At 46.8% G+C, this 27,054-nt stretch overlaps 1 protein-coding gene across 4 annotated transcripts in view; it reads right to left on the bottom strand.

The window, feature by feature from the left end:
- The window catches only part of TRAF3IP1 (TRAF3 interacting protein 1), a 74,906-nt gene that overhangs the window by 41,878 nt on the left and 5,974 nt on the right, over positions 1–27,054 (bottom strand). Inside the window, exons 4-14 of one of the 4 annotated variants that reach the window (XM_037850082.1) lie at positions 26,159–26,302; positions 25,605–26,057; positions 24,428–24,499; positions 18,380–18,455; positions 14,372–14,467; positions 9,982–10,083; positions 6,673–6,693; positions 4,026–4,110; positions 3,465–3,548; positions 358–481; positions 102–138 (exon numbers count right to left, since the gene is read on the bottom strand). In XM_037850082.1, the coding sequence (XP_037706010.1) occupies positions 102–138; positions 358–481; positions 3,465–3,548; positions 4,026–4,110; positions 6,673–6,693; positions 9,982–10,083; positions 14,372–14,467; positions 18,380–18,455; positions 24,428–24,499; positions 25,605–26,057; positions 26,159–26,302 (1,294 nt within the window). The remainder of the gene's footprint in view (positions 1–101; positions 139–357; positions 482–3,464; positions 3,549–4,025; positions 4,111–6,672; positions 6,694–9,981; positions 10,084–14,371; positions 14,468–18,379; positions 18,456–24,427; positions 24,500–25,604; positions 26,058–26,158; positions 26,303–27,054) is intronic. The other 3 variants (XM_037850079.1, XM_037850080.1, XM_037850081.1) reach the window with 3 other exon arrangements.

The raw sequence follows: 27,054 nt of genomic DNA, 5'->3' as shown, positions 1-27,054 counted from the left end.
CAGAACAGATACAAAATGCGTTTGCACCAGATCCTTTCAAAATGCACACACAGACACGCTACACACACAAACACACGCGTGTGCTCACACCCAGGACCCACCGTGCTTCTCGCCATCTTCCACTTCCACTGCTGGCACCTGAGCAGGAGAGGAAGGAGGAAAAGAAGATTCCGGTTTGTGGAATTCTGAAAATCATGTTTTTGTGGATTTCAAAAGTGAATGACAAAATTAAAGAGGGTAAATAACTAACCAAAAAATCAGAGGAACACTTAGTCTACATAATTTTAAAAGCTAGACTATTAATTCCAATGTGGTTTAAATACAATCACCCAAAACCCTACACTTGGGTTAACTGACCATTTCAATTTCTGACATTTCAGAGATCTGAGGGGCGGCTTCCACCACAAACTGGTCATCCTCCTCGCTGCCGGAATTCTGTGACTCTACAATCACATTTGAGACGGTTTTACCGCTCCCCAACCTAAACAAAAGAAAGCAAAGTAAATTAGGAAGTGCACATCAGCCGTGAGTTTCCACGAATCGCAGGCATCGGGAACTGTCGAGGTGTCTGAAGGGACGCGACGTGGCCCCTCCAGGACAACACCGAGGGAAAGCGCGGCCCGGATGCCTTCTCTGGGGACACTCGGCAGAGACCTCGGCCGGTCCCCGGGGGGGTCTCAAACTCCGCCAGGACCCCCGCTGCTCTGGCCAGGCCTCCCTGCTGTGCTGCCCCTCCCCGTCCACACTGGCCTCCCATAACAGCCTCCCCACCCACACCGGCCTTCATAACCCCCTCCCCGTCCACACCGGCCTTTGTAACCCTCTCCCCGTCTACACCAGCCTCCCATAAACCCGTCTCCATCCACACCGGCCTCCCGTAACCCCCTCCCTGTCCTCACCAGCCTCCCTCCTCCCACCACCCCCCCACACACACATACACACGTGCACACACAGACACACACAACCACACACACACACATACCCCAAACCTGTCCCCTGCTCCCACCTGAGGCATGGGGGTCAAGAGGGAGCCCCTGCACTTGGCTGTGAGTTCCTGGAGGAGCGCCCTCTTCCCCAAATGCCTCAGCTCCATCAGCAGGGTCCCCTTGCACCTCCGGCACCACAGCCTCCGTCCCCATCCACGCTGTAACCACAGGAAGGCCTGGGGCCCGGCCCCTTCACACACATCCCCGTACATGCTGCACGCCACGCTGACACCGCGCCGTGTCCCGCTGGACCCCTCTCCATCCTCGGCTGCCCCTCCACCTCACCCCTCTGAACGGACGCCAGCTCTCCCTGGGGTCTCCACTGCCTTTCCCCCCATGGCCCTCCTTCACCAGCCTAAGGGGCGGTCAGGGGTTTCCTTGCACTTATTGTTGCTTCCAGATCCTCCTCCCGTGGACGGCCAACCCTGAGCCTTGTGCGGGCAGGCTGTATGGCCCCACTCCATCGCCAGCATCCTCTGCCCCGCCCTGCCCTGCACCCCCCACAGGTCCTGGCTCTGAGCCTTGTCCTCCTCCGCAACCCCTGCCTCAATCCTGTGATCTCAAAGGACTGAGAAACAACCACTCCCTCACCCTGGCCCCTCAGGCCTCAGCGCCCTGAGATCCCGCACTCCAACACCCATGCCAACACAGGTTACCTCCACGAAAGCCCCAATCCTCAAAGCCAGGGACCCCACTCCTGGCCACCAGCACGCCCCCCAGCACCCCAGGCCACCAGGACCTCCAGCTCTCCATCCCACCATTGTCCTTGTCCTTCACCTTTGGTGCTTCCCCTCCCCCCCGAGCCAGCTCACGGTCCATGACCAGCAATTACCATCTCTCCACTGCATGCACCTTGGGCCCTCACCCTGTTGCACTTGTGGGTGCTCCATGCCCAACCCGCAGTGCACTGGACACTGAATGTGCCCCTGTCGCCGCACATCTGCTGAGCCCTACCCCAGCCCGAACTCAAGGGAAGTCCCCAGTGCAGCCCGGCATCAGGGGCATCTGGGCCAGAGCATTCTTTGGGGTGGGGCCTGGCTGCATCCCCGGCCTCTGCTTACTAGATGCCAAGACCCTTTATTCCTCCACCCCCTCCCCTGTCACAATAAAAATGTCCCAAAATGTGGCCCAGGGTCCCCTTGGGTGGCTTGGAGCCGTGAACCCCAGAAAAACAGGTTCTTAAACTTAACCCAGTCCTGTGGGTGTGAGCCCTTGTCAATGGGACGTTTTGATGGAGTTGGGTTAAGCCTAAGGTGTGGCCTGACCCAGTCAGGATGGGTCTTAACCCTTCTAGAGAAGGCCTCAGAGGAAAGCCAACGAGCAGCAGAAGCTGGAAGTCAACAGGCCCGGAAGAGAAAGGAGAAGAGGCCGCCACGTGCGTCACCAAGTGACAGAAAAGCCAAGGACAAAGGGTCGCCGGCAGCCGCCCCAGATCGCCAGTCTTCAGGGGGCAGCATCGCCCCGAGGACACCTCGGTTTGGGCCTTCCAGCCTCAGAACAGCGGGCCAGTGCGTTCCCTTGGTTTAAGCCGACCCCTTGTGTGGTATTTGTTTTTGCAGCTGGGAGACTAAGGCGCCCCTTTCCTGGGAGAAAAATTCTGCTCTCCAGTCACTAGCCCACTCTTCCGGAGAACCAGTCCATCCTTCTCTCCACTCAGACCCTGCTCTTCTCCCGCTCTTGCTCATGAGAAAAACGAAGCTCCAGAGGGCATGTCCACAGCCCCTGCCATCGACGCACCTTCCGAGCTGGCGCCCCCCGCCACCCTCCAGGGTCTCCTCTAAAGCCGCACCCCCGCCCCCCACTGCTCACAGACTTAGCCCCAGCGGCCGCCCTGACCCGCCACCAATGCCCCTCCCCTGGGTCACTCCACTACTGGAAACATGTTGCCATTTCTCCATCTTAACAAAACAAAACAAAGCAACTTCCCGCGGTGCCACCTTCCCCACCAGCTACCACCTTACACTTTCGCTTCCCTTGCAGCAAAACCCCCTGAAAGACGCGCCTGTCCCTGCACTTTCCAGTTCCTCGCTGCCCCTTCTACCGGAAATCTGCTCCCAGGTTTTATTTTTTTACTATTTTGTCTTGGTTTTTTATAATTTACACTGACGATCACATTGTCTCCACAGCCAGCCCTCTCTGAGGCTTGTCTTTCTATTGTTGATGACTTTCTGACAACCTTTAGTTTTTTCATTTTTGTGCAATTAAGTCTGTAAATCCTTTTCCTCTGTTTTCTCTCCATGTTTTTATGTCTAGACATCAGAGAAATGCACCCAACTCTTCCTGGCATGTTTTAATGATTTAATGTTATCTGTTCATCTGTGTGGACTGTGGCATGCGGTGTGAGACGACAGCAGACCTGCTTTTCCTTTTCCTCTGCGCTCTCCGCCCCGTCTGTCGGCCCCACATCCCCGCGCACCTGGGAGGCCCCTGCCTCCGCCACCCCCACCCGGCAGCGCGGCTCCGAGCCCCCCACCTCACCGGTCCACAGCCAGCGACTCTGCGCTTTCCTGGCGCTTGACCCGCGGAGGGGCTGGTCTGGCGCTACCAGGCCGGGGTATTCGTCTAAAGCCGCAGGTGCAGACACCAGAGAGGAGACAGTCACACATGTCAAAGGAGACAAAAGAAAACCCAGGTTAACGCCAACACTGACCTTCAGCCAGCATCTATAGTCTACAGAATATTCAGAACATTTCACCAAACCGACAGGTTAAAAAAATGGCCATTTTTTAATCTTATATTTTTGGTGATCTCAGGTACAAAAAATAATCTTATTTAGCATAACTATCAGTAAAAAAACATGATGTGATTAAGCCATAAATTATGGATGTCCCTAAATCTCTAGAATGTTCTATATATAGTCATTCATACATCAACTACAGAAAAATTACATAAACGGTTTTTTCTTTCTTTGTACAAATACTGCCTCATAATTAAGCTCAAGCATTAAACAGCAAAAGGTATAGAAAAAGGAAAAAAGTGTTACAGCTGTGTCCCAGGTGGATTCTCTTCCAAAGTGAGGGAAGCAAAAGACACACTCACCTGCCACTGGATGAAAGCTCATTGGGGATTTCTGAATTCTCTGACACCTCTGACTTATCTTGGCCAGCAGGTCCAACTTCTCCTTCTGAACACAGGACAATTAATTCAGCAGTTCACAAAGGCAGAAACACAAACAACCAATAAATATTTGAAAACACAGCAATCTGTAATTGTAAAGATAAAGGAGCTATGTTTTTCACCTATCACTTTGATAAAGATAAAACAGACTTTTGATGTCTAAATTTGGTGAGGATTTAAAGAAAGGGCACCCTCAAGCCCTGGAAATGCAAACTGGTTCAATTTTCAAAAAGTCAAAATTCAAAAGGCAGGTCAATTAATTCAGCAATTTAAATGGGAGGAAATGCAGCCTACAAGAAGTGGACATAAATGCAGCTGCACCCGTGTCAAGGTGTCCACCCTGCCGTCGTGACCACTGACAAACAGAAGGCAACCGTCAGGTGAGGACGCAACGACCACCCTCTGGCTCACGAGCCGTGAGAAATGACGAGGGGGACAGTCACTGGCCCGGGAAGAGCGTGCCCACTGCGGCCTCAGCAAGCGCCTTCCGAGCAGGGCAGCACGGCCACACGGCTGGTCATTACGCACACACGCATGGGGCTAGAAGGACAGTCACTAAAGAGGGAGCAGCGGAACTGCCAGCGCTTTTTTATTTTCTTCTTCGTGTTTTTCTGCATTTACTTTGGGTATTTACCATATTCTTCTTATAATCTGATAAAAGTTTTCCTCATTTTGATAAAAAGAATCTAATCAATAAATAACAAGCCAAACTATTAAGGCAATTACATCTGCTTCACTATTTAAAGTAAAAGAGATTTATGCTTTACAGAGTAGTAAAAATAAATCAGAACTTGAGCAATGCAAATATAAGTTATACTCTAGGAAAAAAATCCTGAAAAGCATTATTTTGAAACTTAAAACACGTAAATTAAATCTTAAATTGGTATAGTTATGTTTCCTAAGATATCAGGTTGAGTGAAATAAGCCAGATGCAAAAGGACAAATATGTATGATCTTACTTATATGAAATAAGTAGGATATGCAAATTCATAGTCAGAAACTAGAGGACAGGTTACCAGGGGCCAAGGTGGGGGTAGGGAATGGGGGGTTAATGTTTAATTGGTACTGAGTTTTGGTTTGGGGTGATGGAAATGTTTTGGCAGTGGATGGTTGGTGATGGTAGCTGAATGTTTTGGGTTCTATATATGTCACCAGAACAAAAATCCTAAACAACCATAGGACTATACAACACAGTGAACCCTAATGTAAACTATGGACTATAATTAATAGTATAATTATATCATCATCTTATCAGTTGTAACAAAGGTGCCAAAGTGTTACTAACAGGGGAAGTGTTATTAACAGGGAAAAGTGTTGGGGGGAGGGGATATATAGGAACTCTGTACTTTCTGCATGATTTTTCTGTATACCTACAACTCCTCTAATTCAAAAAAAAAAAGATGTTTCCTTAAATTACTTTTGCTAATGCAATTTAATTATGCAAAATATAAATCCGAGGATTGTACAACTAAGTGATGATATGGATGGATTATCATGGACATAACATACGCTATGTGAACTTAGGAACCCCCTACTCTATAAGCCAAGCCCTCGATCTTAAGCTTGCTCAGGTGAAACTTATGGTTGTAAAGGGAGGGCTAAGCCCACCTATAATTATGCCTAAGAGTCACCTCCAGAAAACCTTTTTTGTTGCTCAAATGTGGACTTTCTCTAAGCCCAACTCTGCAAATAAATCCATCACCCTCCCCCTGACGTGGGACAGGAACCCCCAGGTGAATGAGCTTTCCTGGCAACATGGGACATGGATTCTGAGAATGAGCCTGACCCTGGCATCAAGGGATTGAAATGCCTTTTTGGCCAAAAGGGGGAAAAGAAAGGCAACAAAATAAGATTTCAAAATAAGACTAAGAGAATTCAAAGAGGCTGTCCTGGAGGTTACTCCTATGTAAGCTTCATCTAGATATGCCAAATGGCCACAGTATGATAAGCACAAGTCAACAGTCCCGAAAACCTTAAAGAATACCCAGATCCCTGTCTGAGACTCTATAAAAGTTTTACTCATTAAGTTTATTCTTCAGAAACTTAAACCCTTCAGAGAACTCCTACGCCAGCTAAGTTCCAAAACCCAGAGGCAACAGCCTCTTCAAGAACATCAACCAGATGTGTCCCCTTTTCTCATGAAGTCAACACCCCTTTTCAACATGAACAGGTTAGGGTGGTCACTGCCTAGACATTCCCAAAGATCGGAAAAGTGATTAAATTAGAGGAAGGCGTAGTAACAGACAAGATGGAATTTAATAAAAGATTATAAATACTGAATCTCTATATAATTTTCTTTTTCTTGGTTGCTAGGGTATTAGAATAGCTAAAAGGAAAGAATTGAAATGGTGGAACTGTAATCCATAGCATCCTTTGAAATTTGTTCTATAGTTATTTGTTAAATTATAATTTGAAAACTATCATCTTTCTGTATATACATTATATTTCATAATAAGGAAACAACTGAAACTATGGTACCATAACTCATAAAAAAAATCTGCAATTACATACTTCTATTAACATGTACACAATTTATACTAAAATATATTTATTTAAGGCCATTTCTTACCTACGTCACTGGTAGAGTCACCTAAAAAAAAGCATATCAGAAAATTAATATTTGTGTCAGTAAATCTTGAAATATTAAATGAGCATCACAGAATTAGAGAAAAACACATCATAAGTAATTGTGAATATGTACTAGGAAAAAAGTGACCTTTTCCTCTTAGCTGATTTTCTAGTTCCTATTGCCGTCATTTTACTTTCAAAGATAGAAAAAAGAGCAAACAAAGCTATGACTCATAAAATGAAATTACATGAAAATGTAATGAGGAAAGAGTAACACAGAAATAACATCAACCAAATATATTAGACAACACTGATAACACCAGGAAGCCAAGAGCAGGTCGAATCCCGGGTGTGAGGGGACAGGACGGTGCTGAACCTGCCAAAACCAAATCATCGAACCAATCTGGAGACTCTGGGTGAAAGCAAACATCAGCTCATCCTGCAGAACTGCTCAGGGAGCACCTTCCCAGCAGCTTCAAAATCAAGAGAAGAAAATTGCTCCAGCTCAAAATGCCTTCCTCCCCCTTCCGCCCAGGACCCCCTTCCTCCTGCGCTGCTTTTGGGGGACAAATGCGACCAAGGCTAAGCTGTCACACAAGGAGCTCAAGCTCCTGAGGTCACAAATGAAACGAGCGGTAGGACCGCAGGGGTGGGTTCAGTCCCGTAGGGGGATAATCTTCATGTTACACTCGAAATACACGAGCACATCTGTGGAAGAGCCCAAACTACACGTATTCATAAGAGCCAAGGACACGCCTGCCTTTTCTAGAGGCAGCCCCCGCCTCATTTCAGAGGGCTCCCCTCGAGAGTGCTGCCTCGTGTGCTCATGAGAAGCCGCCCCAAGTCCTTCCAAGGGTCAGCCAGCCAACTGCCCAGACACCCCTCGTTTGTGCTACAGGAGGGTCTAGCAGCTTCCCGTCGCCCACGGAGAGCCAGGCCGCCAGCCCCTCGGCCTGAAGACGGTGCTCTCAGGGAGGAGGCCAAGCTCAGGGGCCGTGGGAGCTGGACACCAGCGTGTGGCACAAAGGAGAAGGCGGCCAGGGGAACCCCAGGAGAGGGCTGGGAACACCCCAGAGGGAGAGATGCCCACACAAATCAGACAGACAGAGGACAGGCCTGGGACCCACAGAGCCCCCTACCAGGCCCAACGGAGGCAAGGAGCCAGTTAGGAGGGCGCAGAGAACATGGGTTCCAGACTACACCCCCAGAAGGGCTGTGTGAAAACAAGCAGCGTTGGGGTCCCCAAGGCTGATGCTTTGGGGTGAGGGGGGTGCAGGAGAGGGCATGCTCTGGAGAGGCCAGGTCGGTTATTACCGTGTGGCCTTGGGCTGAGAAACAGAGCCCGCACCCCTGACTCCAAACACCCACCTCCTAATGCAAAGCTCGGGCCTTCGGGGTGCTGGGGACAGACTGTGAGCTCACAGAGAGTCAAGAGGTGGGAGACCAGACACACAGATGGCAAATGAACAGAGATCCTGGGTCCCTGACCCAACAGGCACCCGCAGGCGCATCCTCCTGGACCCCCGGCAGCCCCCACACGCTGACACCCCTCCTCCTCTCCTGCTCGCCCCTGCCCCTCAGGTGCCTCCTCCCCACAGGCCAACGCCCAGGGCAGGCATGGCAGGCCCTCTCCCGGCCTCCCTGTCCCTCACCATGATCCATCCCTGCAGCCTGTGCAGCAGCCCCCGGAGCCCTCGCTCCAGCTCCAACCTCTCCTCTAGGCGCCCAGCCTGGCCTCTCCATCAGGGGGCTCAGAGGCAGATCCTCCAAGCCACGCCCAGGTCCAGACGACTCTGCCTCTCACACGGCCCTCGAGTCTGTCCCTGCCCCCACCCCGTCCATCATTTCACCCCCCACCATCCATCATTCCACCCCTCACCATCATTCACCCCCCACCCCATCATCATTCCACCCCCCACCATCCATCATTTCACCCCCACTGTCCATCATTTACCCCACCACCACCCATCATTCCAGTACCTCTAAGCCATGCCCACTTCTTCTCTGGAGGAGTTGCTAAGCCTCCCAAATGAAGCACGAATGCTCTTCTCATAATCTAAAGTATGTATATGTCACTCCTCCAAAAACACCATTGGCTTCCCACTGCTCTTGCAACAAACGCTGACCACCCAGGGGGACCCCAGACCTGGCCCCAGCAGCCCCAGCTCCCCACACCCTTCATCTCCACACTTGATGCCACACTGAACACTGCTCACTCAGGAGCTCTGTCCCCTCAGCCGGCTGCAAAACGCTCTCCCCACCACACCCCTGGCCCCTTCCTCAGAGAGCCTCCCTCTCCCAGCCAGGGTCTCGTTTTCTCTCCACGGCCTCAACTCCACTCGCGTGCAAATGCCAGGAAGGCTGGAAGCCAGCCCGACTCAGCTCACTGAAGCACCTACTGCCTGAGATCGTGGCCCATGAACTTCAGCATGTACTGTTTATACAGACACACACCTAAAGCACAGTCCCTCAGTCCAGCCATCCACAGCACCCTGGCCACCGCTGCCTGCACAGGCCCAGGTTCCCCACTGCAGCATGCCACAGCACAGGCCATAGCACAGGCCATGGCACCCCAACAAGCCCAGCAGGAGCTCTAGGTTACCAAAAAACAAATGCTGAGAAAAAATTACGCAGAGCACAGAATTTCATCGTTAGACAACTTAAGACACTGAAGGAACACTACAGAGAGAAAAATGCTGCTAGCAATGGTGTTTGGGTTTTAAAATGCTCTTTAATGGTGTACACAACCTACTCTCAAATGTACAGAAAACAGATAAATGGGTGGATGGATGAAAGAAACGGGGGGGAGGGAGGGAAGGAAGGAAGGAAGCAAATGTGGAAAAATATTAAAAGTTGGTGGATCTGGGTATCTGGGTGGGGGGTATGTTGGAGTTCTCTGAATGGATTTTGTAATTATTTTTGCAACTGTCCTGCAAGTTTGACGTTATTTCAAAAGCACTTTTGGAAAGTGCTCTCCGAGCGTGAAATCTGGGTGTGCCCTGCTTGCCTCTCCAGGCAGCAATCCTCACAGCTTCCCAGGCAGCATCCGTGGCGCTCACAGGACCCTGCCACGTCGCACAGCCCCAGAAGCACGTGTGGGACACACGAGTCTGCTGTCGCACGGCAAGAACCTCCGTTTGATTCCAGCGCGTTTAAAAATCCTCGGTGCCTCACCGCCCACACTCAGTGCCCCCAGAAGCCTGCAGGGCTCAACCCTCGGAGGAGGGCCTGCACAGTGGCCTCCCTCTGGGGCGCCGTCTCCTCCAGCCCCCACCCCCCAGCTGGGAAAGGTCTGAGCCGGGAGTCTTACCTTTCCGTTTCACCGCGGGGTCTGCCTCAACAGTCTCACGCCACAGACTAGCGGAATTATCATCTGAAACACTGGCTGAATTAGCACTGGCTTCTTTTGTCCCTGACACAGAACAGTTTAAAATTGGACATTCAGGCCGTGCACCTGGAGGCCAGTGGTCAAGCTTTGTTAACTCATGGGACGCTTGCTGATCTACGTCTCCCTGCGCTGTGAGTTTGCAAAGGACTGACCACAGGCAGCTTCTGAGACACCCCCTAGAACCTTACCCCCCTGCTGTGGCTATGGGATCAGAAGGGGGAGGGGAGTCCCAGACTGTGAGCAGACCATGTGAAAGCCCAGGGCCCTCGGCAGCCGGAGCAGACTCCCCCTCCACTCCCTGTTTCTAGAACCGTCTGACCACCACCAGCCCACGCTCGCCTCCCAGGCCCAGGGGCTGAGATGCTGCAAAGCGGTGGCTGAATCGGGAAAGGAGGAAGAAAAGAAAAACATCTTGGACACAGTGCAGACATGTTTAGAACTGTCAAATACTTGGTACTGGTTACAGCTGATGTTCTCGTTATGAAAACAGGAAAAAAAATCAGGTCCCCAAGAAATAAAATATTCTTCCTACTAAAAGCAAAAACTGTGGGTGGGAGGTGGTGGGGGGTGTCAGAGAAGCAGGTTTTGCACCACGGTCGAATCCACAACTGGAAAATTAACCCATTCATAAAGGGCCCAGCACTCACTACGAGGAAACCAAAAGACAAATATAAAATCGGTAGCATGTTCCCTTACCTGAAACACAGTTTTATAATTTCTTAAAACTAGCCAAATAAATAGTTTACATCAGAATCAACCTGTCATTGACTATCAGAACTCCTTTACTTATTTACAAAATACATAGTGGATGACATATAATTTTCTAAGGAAATTTTTTTCAAGCTGTAAAAATGATACTGATTTAAATAGTCTGTTAAATAACATAGTTTATTATTTATGATATTTTATAGAGGGCAGCCAAAGAGTCTAAAACACAATTGTAAAAATATGGACTTGGTTTTGATCACCATCAATTTTAGAAGAAAATACTCTAATTATTTTTAATTGTTATAATTTATTTGAAAGTGCCAAACATTTTCTATACTCGACGAAACCCACTGGCACAATAAGTAGAGCACATGTGCATCATCTTGTTTCCGTAATTCAGGGAAACCAAGGACAATTTGCCCACTTCTATCTTTTCACAGTTCTAGCAGTGTTCTTAGGGAAGCTTTACTAAACCCCAAATTTCTGCAAACAGAAAAGCCCCCAGACAGACTGTACATCCACTAATCATACTATAAACACTCTTAATCATGGAGGCAGATTAACCAGTTTGCCAACAGCAGCTTTAAAAAAATAAATAATACACTTATTTAAAAAATTAAAGTGACCGTGACTCAGCATAAAACCCCAGACAGTGGCAGAATCTGCCGTGTGGAATTACGTGGTGCCCAGTGGTCTCCGGGGGTGAGGCTGGGCCTCGGGGTTAGGTCTCCCCAAGCTGGAAAGCCTCACCCTGCCACCTGGGGCCACGCACTGTGGCTGGGCAGCCGTCAGCTGCGCAGAGGCGCTGGATATGCGCATGTCTGAATTTGATCAAACACCAGGCGTTTAAAACAAGGGTCTGCGCTCAGCACACACAAGGTGCAGAGCACCTAAGCAAGCAGGCGGAGGCTGAGCCGATGGGGGGCCTGCAGCTCAAAGCAGGGTGGGGGGCCTTGGAGGCAAGTTAAATGACACCACAAGCCAACGATCAGACAGATCCAGAAAGGGGATCATTACACAGGACAAGCAAGCAGATCTCTCCAAAAAGTCAATGTACTCAGGAAAAAGGGGTGAGAGAGGGGGGAAGTCAAGGAGAGAAAAATAATTTTAAAAATACAGAATGTTCACCTTAATTGGATCCTAGTTTAAAAAAAAAACAATCATGGAAATCATTTTTGAGACAATTTGAATGCAGTCTGGATTTTACATGCTTTTGAAGAATAATACTTCTGTTAAGCGTGACCATGGTTTTATGGCTATGTAGGAAAATGTCTTTTTGTTTAGTTTTGTTTTGTTTTTTGAGCTACGTGCTTAAGTATGTAGAGGTAAAGTGTCAAGATATCTTTAATATACTTTGAAATCGTTCATTAAAATATACAGCTCTACATGAAACACCATGGCAAAATATTAGAACTACTAAATCTAGGTAAGAGGTATATAAGAATAATTGTACCATTCTTTGTACTTTTCTGTATTTTTCATAATAAAAAAGTTTAAACAGTAAAACAAAATGTAATAAGGGAACTCAAGCAAAATAAAGATCTGGCTTTACATTCCAGAAAAACTTGACACTGTTAAACAACTGTAAAGCGAACAAGCACGTTATACAGCTTGTGTTACAGAGTAGGGGAAGAAACAGTTCATGTCTTGAAAGAGAAGTGGGTTAAGTTCCCTGCTGAAAAAGCAAAACACTGACAAAACCCACCAAGGCCCTCAAGCCGAGCTGGCAGAGGCATGCTGGCCAAGCCAGCAGCTGTGGGCGCAGGGGTGCCAGGCCTGGTCAGTCGGCTCTGCCTGGGCACGAGTCTCCCCAGAAGCTCGAGGAGTGAAGGGTCCCCGGGGTGAAAGGCTCACGACCCAGACCTGGCAGCACCGAGTCTGGAGATCGTACTCAATGACAGAAATTAAGGAGAGGAACGACTGCTGATGAACTCTGAGGTCCATGAGGCAAAAAAATGACGGCCGGCTCAAGACAGCATCTGCGAATGGCCTGGCTGTGATGACCGGACCGTGTCGGGAGAGGGGTCTGGTGGGGAGCTGGGGGGGCTTCCCACCACCCCGCCTCCCGGGGCCACACCTGTGCAGGGACTCTGCTCATGGCCGGGGGCAAAAGGCTTCAGCCCAGCCACTGCAGAAAGCTCAGGTGAGAAGCCATCTTGGCTACATTTTGTGCATCTCAACAACTGGGCTTATATTGTTTTTGGACTTATAGATAATATCTAAAAAGAGCTCAATATATTTCTAAATAAGTATTTCCATTTATTTTAACTCCACTTGTACTGTATGAGATGGAGCTCTGCCTGTCCTGATTTGGGGCTGTTTCCCAGTTCACCTGAGCAGATGCTGGATGGGAGCCTGGGACAAGCCAGCCCCATTACACACGGCACCGCATGTACCCTCCAGGAGGCATTTTACACCCATTATAGGAAAGAGGAAACTGGCTCAGCAAACCTACCTGCCCGCTCAAGGCCCCGGAGCCGGGAAGCAGAGGGGCTGGGATTCGAGGCTGGTTGCCCCATTCTGCCCGCTGGTCTCATCTGCGGGTTGTCTGGACACCACGGCCACCCAGTGGCCCTCTAGGAGACTGTCTCCCCTCAGGCTGTCAGCCCTGCCCCCTTCCCTCCCCTGCAGTCGAGGGACTGCCTGGGAGTTTCCCACCCACGCCAGCTCTGGCAAAAATAAAACACACTATCACAGACGTGGTTTGGCCCCAACGTGCATGTCCACAGGGAGAAGTGTTTCCGTCTGCTCTGGTCTAGTAACCTTTTATTCATCGTCCCACACTGCTGGAGATCTAGATGAATCACGTTTGTGGCCCATTTGGAATAAATAACTGTGTACCACCTGCTATCCCAGTGATGGAGCGGGATGTTTACACTTATGCTCCCCCTTAGAAACAGAGTTCTAAAGGGGAAAATGCACGAAGACATGCTCATCAAGATTCTAGCTACAACTACCAAAAAACACACAAAAATCAGAGAGATACAAGATAAGTTCAACCTTGAGCGATGCAAACATCACTCAAGGATTCTGATGTTTCTGAAGAATTTAGTCGAAATCACAGAAGACTAAGCTTACAGATACGTATTCACAAATTAACCCTTTTGAAATCCCACAATCATTTGTCTAATTCTTCCATTTTAGCAGAGGCGAGGACTTGGCACCAGGCAACATTGCCAGCCTTAAATCTAAATCGGCAAAAGATGGAATCAATTTCCCCAAAGTGCCATAAGCACTTTAAAAACCATTAATGAGGAACATTTCCTTCATATAATAAAGCAGAAGAGGCTGGGTATTAAAAAAAATAATTTCTCCATTTCATCATCACATCATTTTATAACATTCCAATGGTGTGATGAAGAAAGCATTTTGTTTAGATGTAAAAATAAATTAGTTATACATAAAAAGTAAAGTTTAACATACGGCTGAGTTACTTTTTATTATATAACAGCAAATTGAAGCAAACAAAACATCAAGTCATCTGATTGTAAAAATATCTGATGAACATTAATTAGAATAAAAAATAATGTAGAACTACACTGAAATGTAAGTATTTCATATCAAAGTGATGAGGAATTTAAACTAGAGAATGTATTTTTCTTACCTATTTCTGAAGTTGTAGATTCCTGATCTGGTTCATTATTTAATCCAGACACTACGGGGTCTAAAATTTTAGCTGAAATATTATCCTCCTTTCTTCCTGACACAAAATAGTTAACAACAGATTAAAATATTGTAAGGGCTTTTGTGTTTGGTTGCTTTAGTTAGGTTCTTTAAGGGCTTTAAGTCAGAGTCGCCAACAACAAGCTGTCCTGTCAGACTCAACGGTCAATCTCAGCCTCACCAACTCACCCTCCCTGAAGCCCTCGGCAAGACACCGCCCTCCTTCCGGAAACATCCTCCTCCTGGCTTTCCCCAGGCTGTCCTCTAAACTTGCTCCCCTCCTAACCTGGGAACCTCAGCAGGCTCTGGAGCACCCCAACCCCCTTCTTTACCTAGAGCCCCCCAGGTTACCACGCCAGGGCCCACGGCTGCAGAGATCACCTGTGTGCTGAGGGCTCCCAGGTCCCTGGTTTCACCTCCAGTTTCCCCAACTCTCCCCTGAAACCCAGACCTGCACATCTGTCTAGTCTCACCTCAGTCGTTTACCGGGACAGGCCTTTCAAATTTAACGGGTCCAAAACAGAACTCCCAATGCTGTCCCCATCCCACCAACCGGTTTCTCCCAAGGCCTTCCCGACTCAATGAATGGCACCTCCCCAGCTGACCTGACCTTTGATCCTTCTTCTTTCTATAACCAACATCCAGTCCACCCGCATCTGTCATCTCTACTGTCAAACAGATCTAAGCCCCGGGTGTCCTCACCACTGATGCAGGGCTGAGTCGTCTCGGATGCTACAGTGGCCTCGACGGGCCCTGGCCTCCACCTCTGCCCTGCACTGCGGCCAACATGGTCCTTCCCAAAGGCAAGTCGAATCACAACTCTGTCCCACTGGAGACCCTCTGAGGGCTTCTGCTCACACTCACCATGAAACACATGGCCCCCTGGCCCTGTCTCCTTCCCGCTGCCCCTCTGCTCCAGCCTCGCCAGCCTGGCCTCCTGGCCCCAATCGGCAGGCCTGTGCCTGCCCAGGGCCTCTGCTCTCTGCACATCCCCATCCCTCCCAGGCAGCTCTCTGCTCAGATGCCCCCTCCACTTCTCTCCACTTCATTTTCCTTCAAAAGATCCCTCACTAACTAACACTATCTATCCTGTTTTCTCTTTACTATCTGTCTTCTAGATTATAAGTCCCATGAATGTCTGCAGAATAAAAAGGAAGGCACAAACCGACCATTTCAACCAGGGTAGGAACAGCCCAGCTGGGACCAGTCGGGGCAGGGGGGGAGTCAGCCCCGGGGCCTTGGCAGGGGAGGGTACAGCGGGCAGTGCTCAGGGCTCACACCCCATCTCCAGCAGGGCCACAGCTCTGCTGCGGTACCCCTAGAGCTCTGCGCCTAGCAGCTGAAGGTTTCAACTCTCAAGCACTCATTCACAGCCACTGCCCGGGGTCCACTTGGTCTTACCGAGCTGTTTCATGGTATGTTCCTTTTTAGCTTTACTGTAGGAAGAGTTATGTTCTTTTTCAAGGGAAAGACTATTTTCATTGGTTCTAGAGTCCCTTCTTCCTGACATGAAATTGTACAATGAAAATATGTATTAAAATTAACGTCTAATGCTGCATAATTACCAATAAATGAAATTTTAAATGCACTCAAGGACTCTCTGCTCTGCTATAATGCTCTGCTTAAGGAGACCATATTCTCACACAGAGTGCATGTGGATTCTACAGAGACTCTCATAAACAGTCCGATAATGACGGAGTGCTCACACTCTGCAGGAAGTGTGGGGTAACTCCTCGAGGACAATGCTGAGGTCCTATGTTTCAGGCGCCTCCTGGATCCTGGGCATTTGCCCACATGCCTGCCCATTTCAGCGAGGCCAGGTATGAAGCCAAAGGACAAACTGGCTGTGTGAGAGCCCACAGTGAAGTCAGTGCCTCGGCCAGCAGGCAGGGAAAACCAGACTGTCCCCAGGTTTTTGAGCACTCAGTGAAGCTTAATGCACAAAGCTTACTGAACTCTGATAATAAAACCTCTCAATGGCTGTCCAAAAAAAAACCTATAGCACAAGCTCACTGGTAAACAGAGGTGCCAAACACCCAGAGTTATTGGAAAAGAAAAGCAGATGAAGGGATGGTCTAGAAAACCCAAGAGCCTCACTGAAGAATTACTGGATTAAGAGTCAGCCACAAGGCTGGATTTAAGATACATTTACAAAAATCAGTAAGGCACCTCTATGCCAACAAGAGCTGTTTTAAAAATGAGGGGTAAAAAACACCATTTCCAAGAAAACTCCAAAACAAACCAACCAACCCAGCAATCGCCTTGGTCAAGCCACAAACACAAACACACACCGCATCTGCCCAGGGAAGGGGGAAAGGCCCTCACGGACGTGAAATTAGGGGTGGCCCGTCTTCCCAAAGAATGAAAGCTTCATTCAACACTAGTCCAGATGAATCCTGATGAGTTATTTTGTTTCTTTGTTTTGTGCAGTGAAGATTTTTTAAACCATGAAGTGATTTTAAAATTCATCTGAAGGAATAAATACGTAAAATGGCTTAAAACTTTCTGAAAAGAACAATGATATGAAACTAATAGAAAACCAGAAGACAGCAAAGTGAAAAAAAACAGACTCCTGCCTACCAAGGCGTATGGGAGTCTCTCTGACAAGGAGGGAAGGGGACTGAACAACTGAGGAGTTATTCTGAAAAATAAAACGAGAGCCTTGCCACACACCATGAAGAAAACAGAGATAACTAAAAAGATTAAATTTAAAAATCCATGATAAAACACAAATCTTTATTTCTCAAATCTCTGAACAAATTACACACACCAAAACAAAACAAACAAAAGACTGGCAGTTTCTAGTACATAAAAATTAAACACTCATGCAAGTCAAAAACAAAACCAAACATTATTAAAAGAAATAAAACTGAAAAAAACACAGGATTTTTTTTTTATTGGCAGATGTCCTTCACATGCAGGGAACTCATGCAAATTAAAACGATCGCTACTGAAACTCCTGACAGAGGTGGGAAGGAGACAAGCAAACAGCAGCAAAGCCAAGGCGCACACGTAAATGCAAAAGACTGCCAAACACGGAAAAATGTTCAATCTCACTGGCAGTCAAAAGAGAAAACTTTTTCCATTGTCACCTATCAAAATCAAAACTATTAAACAAACTGGAGAAGGCATGGGGGACAGGGGACAGCTAGTGGCACAGGGCAGCTAAAATCGTACAGCGCCACACCCTCTGTGCCAGTAATTAAACTGCTGGAAATCGACCCACGGAGACCATCCGAAACAGAAGAAACAGCTTCTGGCACAAAGAAGTTCATTCAAGCATTACTTATCACTGTGAAAAGGCAGAACTTACCATCTAAGTTTAGTTGCTAAATGAAACAGTCATACTATTACATTCTCACTACACTTCTTTAACTTACACAATTTAGGAAAAGGAAGATTTTTCAGACACTACTACTGCTCATTCAAAGTAACTTTAATAGTTCAAACATGAGTGAGCCTCCAGCACCCCTGGCCTCCAACAGCACTTCCCTGCACTGGCCTGACATCCTCTCCCTGTTTACTGGACTGTTAAAAAATGAGGCAACCCCCCAGGCCATGTCAGTTAGTTTTAGTCCTACCCTCAATTCCCAATGATAACTTATTTGACTTTTTAAATGTGTAAATATCGGCCGCCTGTATGCTCTTTATGTTCATTCCACCTCAGGGTTAAATTTAGCCTACCAATGCTGAAAGACAAGAGCCAAAGATATACGGAAATTTCTGGAAAATTAAAATCCAATCACAGCTTCTAAGAGACTCTAGATTCCAACTCAGCTCTCCAGCACACAGGGTGTAACTACCCTGCCCCCGGTGTGAGTGGGGTGGGGGTTACAGTCTGTGTACGTCCCACCCCACGGCAGATCTGTTCCCTACTAGATATCGTGATTAGTGGCAAAGAAACTAACATCAGTTCTTTCAGCTACAGAGATAATAAGCTTTGCAGTACCTTCCAGTGAATTCTTAGATCGCCGTTTTGATGCTTTTGTCGTCACTGACCTGGATGCTTTTGTGGAAATCTCAGTCTTCAAGAAAAGAGAATTTAAAAAAAAGTTAACATACGTATTAAACAGCAAAACCATTAGCAGATTAATAAACCTGCCCCAGTCCCTCAGTCCCTCATGAGGAAGAACAAGCAGGAAGAACGACTGCCTCCACACGCTTTCGCAGCGGATCTGATGCCAGCTCAACGCAACTACACACTCCCGACCCAGAGTGTGAATCAGAAGGAAGCAGAAACCTTTTACCCTAAACCTATAATGGGAACTTTCTGCTCAGCAATCTTTTTAAAGTTTTTTATTTATTTATTTTTTTAATTTTAGAGAAGTTGCAGGTTCATAAACAGTCATGCATAAAATACAGGCTTCCCACACACCATCCTATTACTAACACCTTGCATTGGTGTAGTACATTTACTACAACTGATGAAAGCACATTTTTATAATTCTACTATTAACTACATTCCATGGTTTAACTTAGGGCTTACTGTGTTGTGCAGTTAAAAATCGTATTGTACAATTCTAATCTTGATTTTTAAAATTTCTTAAAGAATAGCAAAGAGAAACATTGTAAAAAGCTCTTTTATGCAAAGAGAAATACATAAAATACATTTTTAGCCATTCACATTATTCTTGCCATTATCATTGGCAATTTGGAGGCTGCAGTATTTAGTATAGTAAACAAATAAATTATAAACATTGTGCAACCACTACCAAAAAGTATCTTGTAATACATCAAAAAATCCACAATAAAATTTTATCTACTAATGATAAATGTTCCCATTTAATCTCCTAAAGAATCAAAATTTACCAGATTAAATAATTTATGTTACGTCCATATTCTTGAATATACTACAACCATTAAAATTCAAGCTAAAAATACGTGTAAATGCATACATATAAAAAAGGTATATGCTCTATCAAGTGATTAAAGAGCAGATTATAAAATAGAACGGACCACCTTTTTAAAATGAAATAATATATGCCTGTAATTAAACAGAAATGGGCTGGAGGCACATTTTGGTGCAAGAACTATAAAAGTTTTCTACAATGAACATGTATACCTTTAAAACACAGAAAAAAAAATTAAACAAATGTTACCAGATTATCTGCCAGAAACTCTTAAAAAATTTCAGCAAAATTTGAAACATACTTAATATAACCACCTTTAAAGTTTTTTAAAGTTCAAGAATATTAAATAAATTTTATTTTTCTCCAGCTATAAAAATTATTATAAATTTCAAATGTGGGATATACATGGATAAGAGTCATAGAGTTCACAGGATTTAAAAAAAGACTTTTAGGGACTTCGGGGAAGATGGCAGAGTGGGGAGCTCCAAGACTCAGTCCTCCCACCAAAACAGCTGGAACTGTCGGAAACAACTATTTGGAAACTCCAGAGGCAGAAAGAACAAGGTACAGCATCCAAGGAAGAGCAGAGGAAGAGGCTGGTAAAGGTAAAGCCAGCTGTGGGGCACCGTCAAGCACAACATCTCCATTATGGGAGTCCCAGAAGGACAAGAAGGAAAGAAAAGGGCAGAAGGAACAGCCAAAGAAACAGTGACAGAGAACCTCCCAAGCTTAGCCAAAGGTGTGAATATGCACATCCAAGAAGCTCAGAGGACACCAAACAGGATAAACATGAAGGAAAATACAGCCCGCCATATACTGATTACACTATCAAATGCAGAGGACAAAGAGACAGTTCTGAAAGCTGCCAGAGAAAAGCAACGTGTTATACACAAGACAGTCTCAGTTACATTGAATGCCTGTTTCTCATCAGAAACCACGGAGGCAAGAAGGCAGTGGGTTGAAATGCTAAAGGAAAACAACTGCCAGCCAAGAATTTCATGTCTGGAGAGGCTCTCTTTCAAAAATGAGGGAGAAATTAAGACACTCACAGATTGTAACTGTGAAAACTTTGTGACCGACACTCCCTTTATCCAGTGTATGGACAGATGAGTAAGACAATAAATAAACAATGGGGGGGGGAGGGTACGGGATGTTCGGGGTTCTTTGTTATTTTTTGGAGTAATGAGAATGTTCTAAAATTGATTGTGGTGATGAATGTGTAACTATGTGATGATACCGTGAACCACTGATTATACACTTTGGATGATTATCTGGTATGTGAATATACAGCAATAAAGTTGCTTTAAAAAAAAAAAAAGATATTCACAGACGAGCAGAAGTTGGGGGAGTTCGTCACCCGCCCTATCAGCAGTGCTAAAGGGGGCTCTTCAGACGGAAAGGAAAGGACACGAGACGGGTTCAAAGCCGCACGAAGACCTGCGGGGAAGGAATCGTAACCCGGCTGCCCCGAGCCTCCACTCCTGAGACACACAGATCGTGAGAACGGGGGGCCCTGAAGAACCCTGGGACCCGCCACCCGCTCTGTGAAATGGCACCTTCCAGCTCCCCGAGGTGGAGCACACACCGGGGTCAGGCACGATTCGTGGAGCAGGATCTTCCAGTAAATCAAAAGGCTTATGAGGGCAATGGTGAATTTCCCTTACTCTTTTAACCCTTCCACTCTCAGCTTGCAAATGGCCAGCAAGAGTCAGCAATGCGCTGCCAGGGCTGATGATTTTCTTCGATTTTGCCCTCAGGCTCTCTCCTTCAAAACGCTTTTTTTCCAAAGTTTTCAGGGCAGGGTTGTCCAGGGACTCTCCCCCCTGCTTCTCCCCGCGCACTCCTCCCACTCCCCTCCCGTCCTCGGATGACCGGCCGCACAGCCCCGGGGGCACCGGCCCACACTTCCCACGGACAGCAACGGATTCGCGCCTCCGCAGCGCCTCTCGGGACAGGGCCGGCCGGCAGCGGCAGCCCGGGGACTGTCTTCAAGGCAGCAGAGGACCCGAGGGCAGGCGGGGCGCAGCCGGGCCCCAGGGTCCGCGCCCAGAGGGGCTCGCAGCGGCCACGGGCCCCAGACGCCCTCCCAGCATGACTGTGTCATTCACCAGGCAGAGCAGGACACGCCGAGGAGAAGAGGGGCGGCCAAATGTCTTCTTATATAGTTAGGAGAAGAGGGGCGGCCAAATGTCTTCTTATATAGTTAGGAGAAGAGGGGCGGCCAAATGTCTTCTTATATAGTTAGGAGAAAAGGGGCGGCCAAATGTTTTCTTATACTGTTGAACTTAAAAAATAGTTCTACTAAAAATGGGTAAACAGAATGTGGTACATACAGACAATGGAATATTCTTCAGCCACATAAAGGAATGAAGTTCTGATACATGTGACGGCGTGGATGAACCCTGAAGGCATGTTGAGTGAAGTAAGCCAGACCCAAAGGACAGTTATTGTATGATCTCACTGAAACGAAATAACTAGAATACGCAAATTCCAAGTCAGAAACAAGAATAAGGGTTACCAGGGGCTGGGGTTGGGCTGGAGAATGGGGAGCTAATGCTTAATTGGTAGGCTTTCTGCTTGGGGTGATGGAAAATTTTGGTAATGGATGACGGTGATGGCAGCACAACATTGTGAATGTAATTAACACCACTTCATTGTACATTTGAAAGTGGTTAAAATGGGAAGTTTTAGGTTGTATATATGTTACAAGGATTAAAAAAAAACCTGTAGAACTGTACAACACAAAGAATGTAAAATACAGACTATAATTAATAGTATACTTATAATGATATTGTTCCACCGTTTGTAACAAACTCACGTAAAATGTTAATAAAAAGGAAAACTCTATGGTGGGGTTAGAGGGATGAAGGTCACAAGGAAACTCTGAACTTCCTGCAGGATTATTCTGTAAACCTACAACTGCTCTAACAAAAACACATAGCATTTATTACAAAAAATAATAATTTTGAACTATTCTCTATAGCAAAAATACTTGTTTTCAACTATAAAAATAGAACAGCCTGGGCTAAGAGATAGGAAGGCAGAATCTTTGAGCTCTGGCTATGAGATATAAACAATTTTTGTTTATTATTCTTTAAATATTCAAAAACCAGCTGCCATCTGGAATAGGCTGTGTCCTCCCAACACAGCTATAATCACAATGTGAATTCATCTCCATCCCTGAGCAATCAGAGTGAAATCTATTCTTTGATAAAATCTGAAAATATTAATTGATTTAAAACAATAATAATAAAATAAGTGAGATGTGTGGAACTGTTTTACATTTTTGTAGATCCTTTTCATGGCTGCCTAAATAGAAGACAGCTGTGTTCTCACATTTGTTTCTGCATTCAATCTGTCTGTTGTATTAACACTGTTCTCACTGATGTACATGAAGAAAATCTAGCTTCACACAGATATGTAACTATAAAGGGAGGAGTATTTTAATGGCTTTCAGATAATCCCGGATGTTCTTCTTAGACACTATACTAAAACTCAACAAATGGTAGATTCTTAAAGGTTAGGTGGTACAATGTGGAATCTATAACTGTATTAATGAAATTTTCCTTCTCTGTTCCATTCAAATCCTTGGATCTGGTCTGGCATTCTGAAGGCTGTTTTGCTCACGCAGGATTTTGCATCATGCCTTGGCTACCTGGTAGTAGAGGTGCACTGCCTCATACAAACCTTCCCATTCATCACCACCACCACCGCCACAGCAAAAACTGTCTTTAGTATTAGAAAACTGTCAAGCTCACAGCGTGGCAGATTCAAGTTTTCCAAATTTCTAATTTTTGCTTGAAAGCTCAAATTTTATCCCTGGTGACAAATGCTGTGAGGTGTTTTCCTTCAAGTGAATAGGTCCACTTCATTGATTTTGAGAAAATACCTGGCAAACACACAAGGCTGAATAACCAGTTTGCTGTTCTTTCTTTCAAATAAAAATGGTGTGCCGTGAGAAAAGCAGCCCATTCGCCTAGCAGCTCCGTCCCCAGCACGTCTCCTTCAACAGGCAGCACACCTGGGGACACAGCAGCACAGGTGCAGACGGCCCATTTCACCACACAGAGAGGTAAAAAGGGTCAGGATTTAATAAAAGGAAAACTTTTTACTACACCGTCAGGGACATTCTTAAGTGAAACTGGTGTGCCTTGTTTTTCACTGCGCGTGTGTGCTGATGAAAAGGATATGACAAGAGCGGTTTGAAGGTGCTTCCTCGATTCACACCCGCTATCAGGGCACGTGGGCACACATGAAAAAGGCAAGGGACCACTCAGTGTCAGGGAAATGGCTTTGGCTTCACAAGCATCCTGCAAAGATCTCGGGGACCCCACAGCAACCCACTGACCTCACTGTGAGAAGCATGTCTGACCACGAGCCTGTGAGAACTCAGCCTCTTTTGCTAAATATTCAATTACTAAATGAATGTGAAAAATTACACAGCGTTTAAACAGAACACAGATCGGAGCACATGGCCATCCCATCCCTCCGGCCACTGGCACAGCTCTGGTCCCAGGACCCCACTTGGGCTGCCCCGAGGTCTCTAACTGGTCTCCAGCCTCTACTCCCAGTTCTGAGTCCACTTCCCCACAGCTGCCTGGACACTCCTCCAGAGGTGAAATCCGGATTTATGGCAGTTGGTGTAAACTGTCCAGTGGCTCCCAACTGCCTGGGGGAGTCTAACCTCCACCGACCATCCCATGCGAATATACAGGGGCCCAGTGTCCAACACACCCACGGGAAACGTTGTGGGGTGTCCCGAATCAGCCCCGCTCCTGGCCACAAGAGCTTGGAGGGGTCCTTCCCCTCCTTGTCTGCCTGGGTACTCGGTCCTTTCCCCTCCACCCTCTCCCCAGATGACTGCTCGACCGCTTGCACACCATACATCATATGTGTCAAATAAAGGTGTGATAAATCCAACATTCTCCACCAAAAACTGGAGAAGAAACACAACCCATCTCTTTCACCAGGTGGTAAACCATTTAAATCATTACTTTTGCAACAAAATAAGCATGGAGCTACTAGGTGTAAACCTGCCCGTGCTCTCCTCCTAATCTCAGTGGACAAGGAAAGGTCAAGAAGCACAGTGTTTACCACTTCAACTCAGGTATCTGTTTATGGCTCTTAAAATTATTTTTTACATTTACCTCTGTTTCAGCTTTGGAGTCTTTAAAAGATCCATCTGACAGCTTTTTAGATACTTCCCCTGAGCCGGCAGACTACAAAAAAAAAAAAAAAAAGAAATTACTTCAAACTCTAGAATATTCAAATCTGTAACATCTAAAAAATTACAGCATCCAAAAAATACATCAAGACCTTTTATACACCACTGCCCAGCAGCAAGGTCACTATTCCCCTGAGAACAACACATCAGCACCACGGGTTCGATTCGTTGTTGCTCTTGCTGCTTGGATTTCCAGAGTCTTCAAAGCGAGTGGCAGGCAGACCTCTTCCCCGTGAAGGACAGACTAAGGGGACAAGGACGTCAGAAGCCGTGTGCCTCTCCGGACACGACGTGAAATCCCTAGGCCAGGCCAAAGCTCCTGGAAACATATCCCCAGGAAACAAACCTGGGGGCTCGGGAGTGAAGCAGGGACAGCAGGAACCTCCAGCTCCCAGGGAAGGGGCTCCTGGTGGGCTCCCCTGCCCGTGGGGTGACCGTCAGTGCAGCGGGGCTCCTGAAGCAAAGGCTTCGGACTCTAAGTCGGGAAGGGACGCGTGTAACATAAATCACAGGACAACGCGAAACACCACCTCATGCCTTAAATCAACTCTCTAAAAGACATATCTCAATCTAAGGGGCAGAATAGATAACAATCATTGAGAGATCTTCTCCTCTGATGACTGAAAAGCAAAGAACATCTTTTCAATATTTCAACAGATAAATACTCTCATAACTTAATTATGAAAGTATCAGATTGTATTAGCAGTAATTACAAATCACTGCCTGTCGGGCACTTTACGCGAGCTTCCCATCTCCACCCTCATGTGATTTCCTCCTTCCAAAGGAGACCCAGCATGCACCAGGGACTGATTTTTAAATACTGCTTACAACGCTAAGATATAAACTCCTCCAAAGTCCTCACAATAACACCTGGACACAAACACAGAGGTGCAAAGCAAGACATCTTAAAGCTCTCAGCAAGAAAGTTGGGTTTCTACTGGGAATCCAAGACTGTCATAATTTTTAATTGGCATTAAAAACAAAAACAAAAACAAAACAACAGTTTCCTAATCCTATTATCGTGAAGACTAAATCATTTCAGAGAAGCAACACCAACCCGTTGTTGGTCAGGGGCAGAGGCTTTCCAGAGAGGCTGTTACCTTTTTCTCGAGCCTCTCGTGCTCCCGGCTCTTCTCCCTGTCGGGGTCTCGCGAGTGCTCCCCGTTTTTCCCTCTCCGTCTGTCCCGCTCTCGGTCCCTTCCCTTGTCGTGGCCTCGCTCCCTGTCTCGGTCTTTCCATTTCTCTTTGTCCTTCCCTCCCTCGTTCTTCCTCTCCCTCTCCTTGTCGCGCTCAGGGTCCTTCTCCCGCTCGCGGGTGACCCTGTCTCTGTCGCGCTCGCGCTCCTGCTTGGCCCTGGTCTTGCTCTTCTCTCGCTCCCCTTCTCTGTGTTTGTCTCGTTCGGGATCTTTATGTCTATCTCTGTCATTTTCCTTGGTCTTTTCCTTTTCTTTGTCTCGTTCCTTTTCTCTTGGTTTGCTTTCTTCTTGCAATTCTTCTTTCTGTTTTCGATCTCTGCTTGTACTTCTCTCTTTTATTTCAGAGTTTCTTCTATCCTAAATTAAAAAAATCAAGTAGTAGTATCACTGATAAATATTTTTATCTGAACTATAAAAAGACAACATATTTCATTTGAGAGGTACAACTTGAAAGTCACCTCTTTTTCCCTATGACTTCTGGACTCTTCTTCTTTAGCATTCTTATTATCCAGCTCTTGAGATTTCGGCATCAGTGAGGATCTTCCTTTAGCACCTCCCCTCTCTCCAGCTAAAACTCTCTTCACTGCGTCATCACTGGAGAGCTGATTGTCAAAACGGAGCAAGATAAAATGCAGGGGGAAAATGAGATTGGCAAATGTAACAAATAAGAAAGTCAACTTTCAAACATAGTTCATTACATTTTGTCTTGTCTACTGATTACATTCAAAGGATAAAATATTAAGAGAAAATTTTATTATCACAAAGTACAGCATCTCCTGATAACTATCACTTGCCAGCACTTCAAGGGTCACTGACAGTAGAATCCACCCAAGCTAAACGAATCACGGTTCAACTCCACCCAAACTTTCAAGTGTGGACACGTGCGTTGCTCAAGGACAGGTTCGCGGACCCATCCAGCTCTAAGAATACTTCGTACTTCTAACAGTTACAGAATCATGGCACCGAGAGGGCCTTAGGAGACGCGCTAACTCAAGGTCAACCAAATGAAAAAATTCCTCCTCTGGCATCCCCAACAGCCACCTGCAGGCAGGAATCACGCTGCTCCGCACACGGGCACTGAGTGACTTTCGGAACAGGCGCTACGCCGAGGGCAGGGGTGCACTGGGGGACACATGGTGGGCCGTGGGTGCACTGGAGGCTCTATGCCAGCTGGGCAGGACCAAAGGGCCAGGACTCAGGGAAGGGTACACCGACAAGCCGCTGGCGCCAGATGAAGCTGGGAGGAGGCAGTTCGGGCATGAGAAACGAGGGGGCAACAAGGCATTAGGCACGAAGCGGAGGAGGTGACTGGGTAAAGGGACTTAAGTGGGGCAATGGGGCGACAGACGGGAGA

This window comes from Choloepus didactylus, chromosome 9, assembly GCF_015220235.1.
Source record: "Choloepus didactylus isolate mChoDid1 chromosome 9, mChoDid1.pri, whole genome shotgun sequence".
NCBI classification, from domain to species: Eukaryota; Metazoa; Chordata; class Mammalia; order Pilosa; family Megalonychidae; genus Choloepus; species Choloepus didactylus.
The sequence above is the reverse complement of the archived record's forward strand: the minus strand, read 5'-3'. Positions and strand labels throughout refer to the sequence as shown.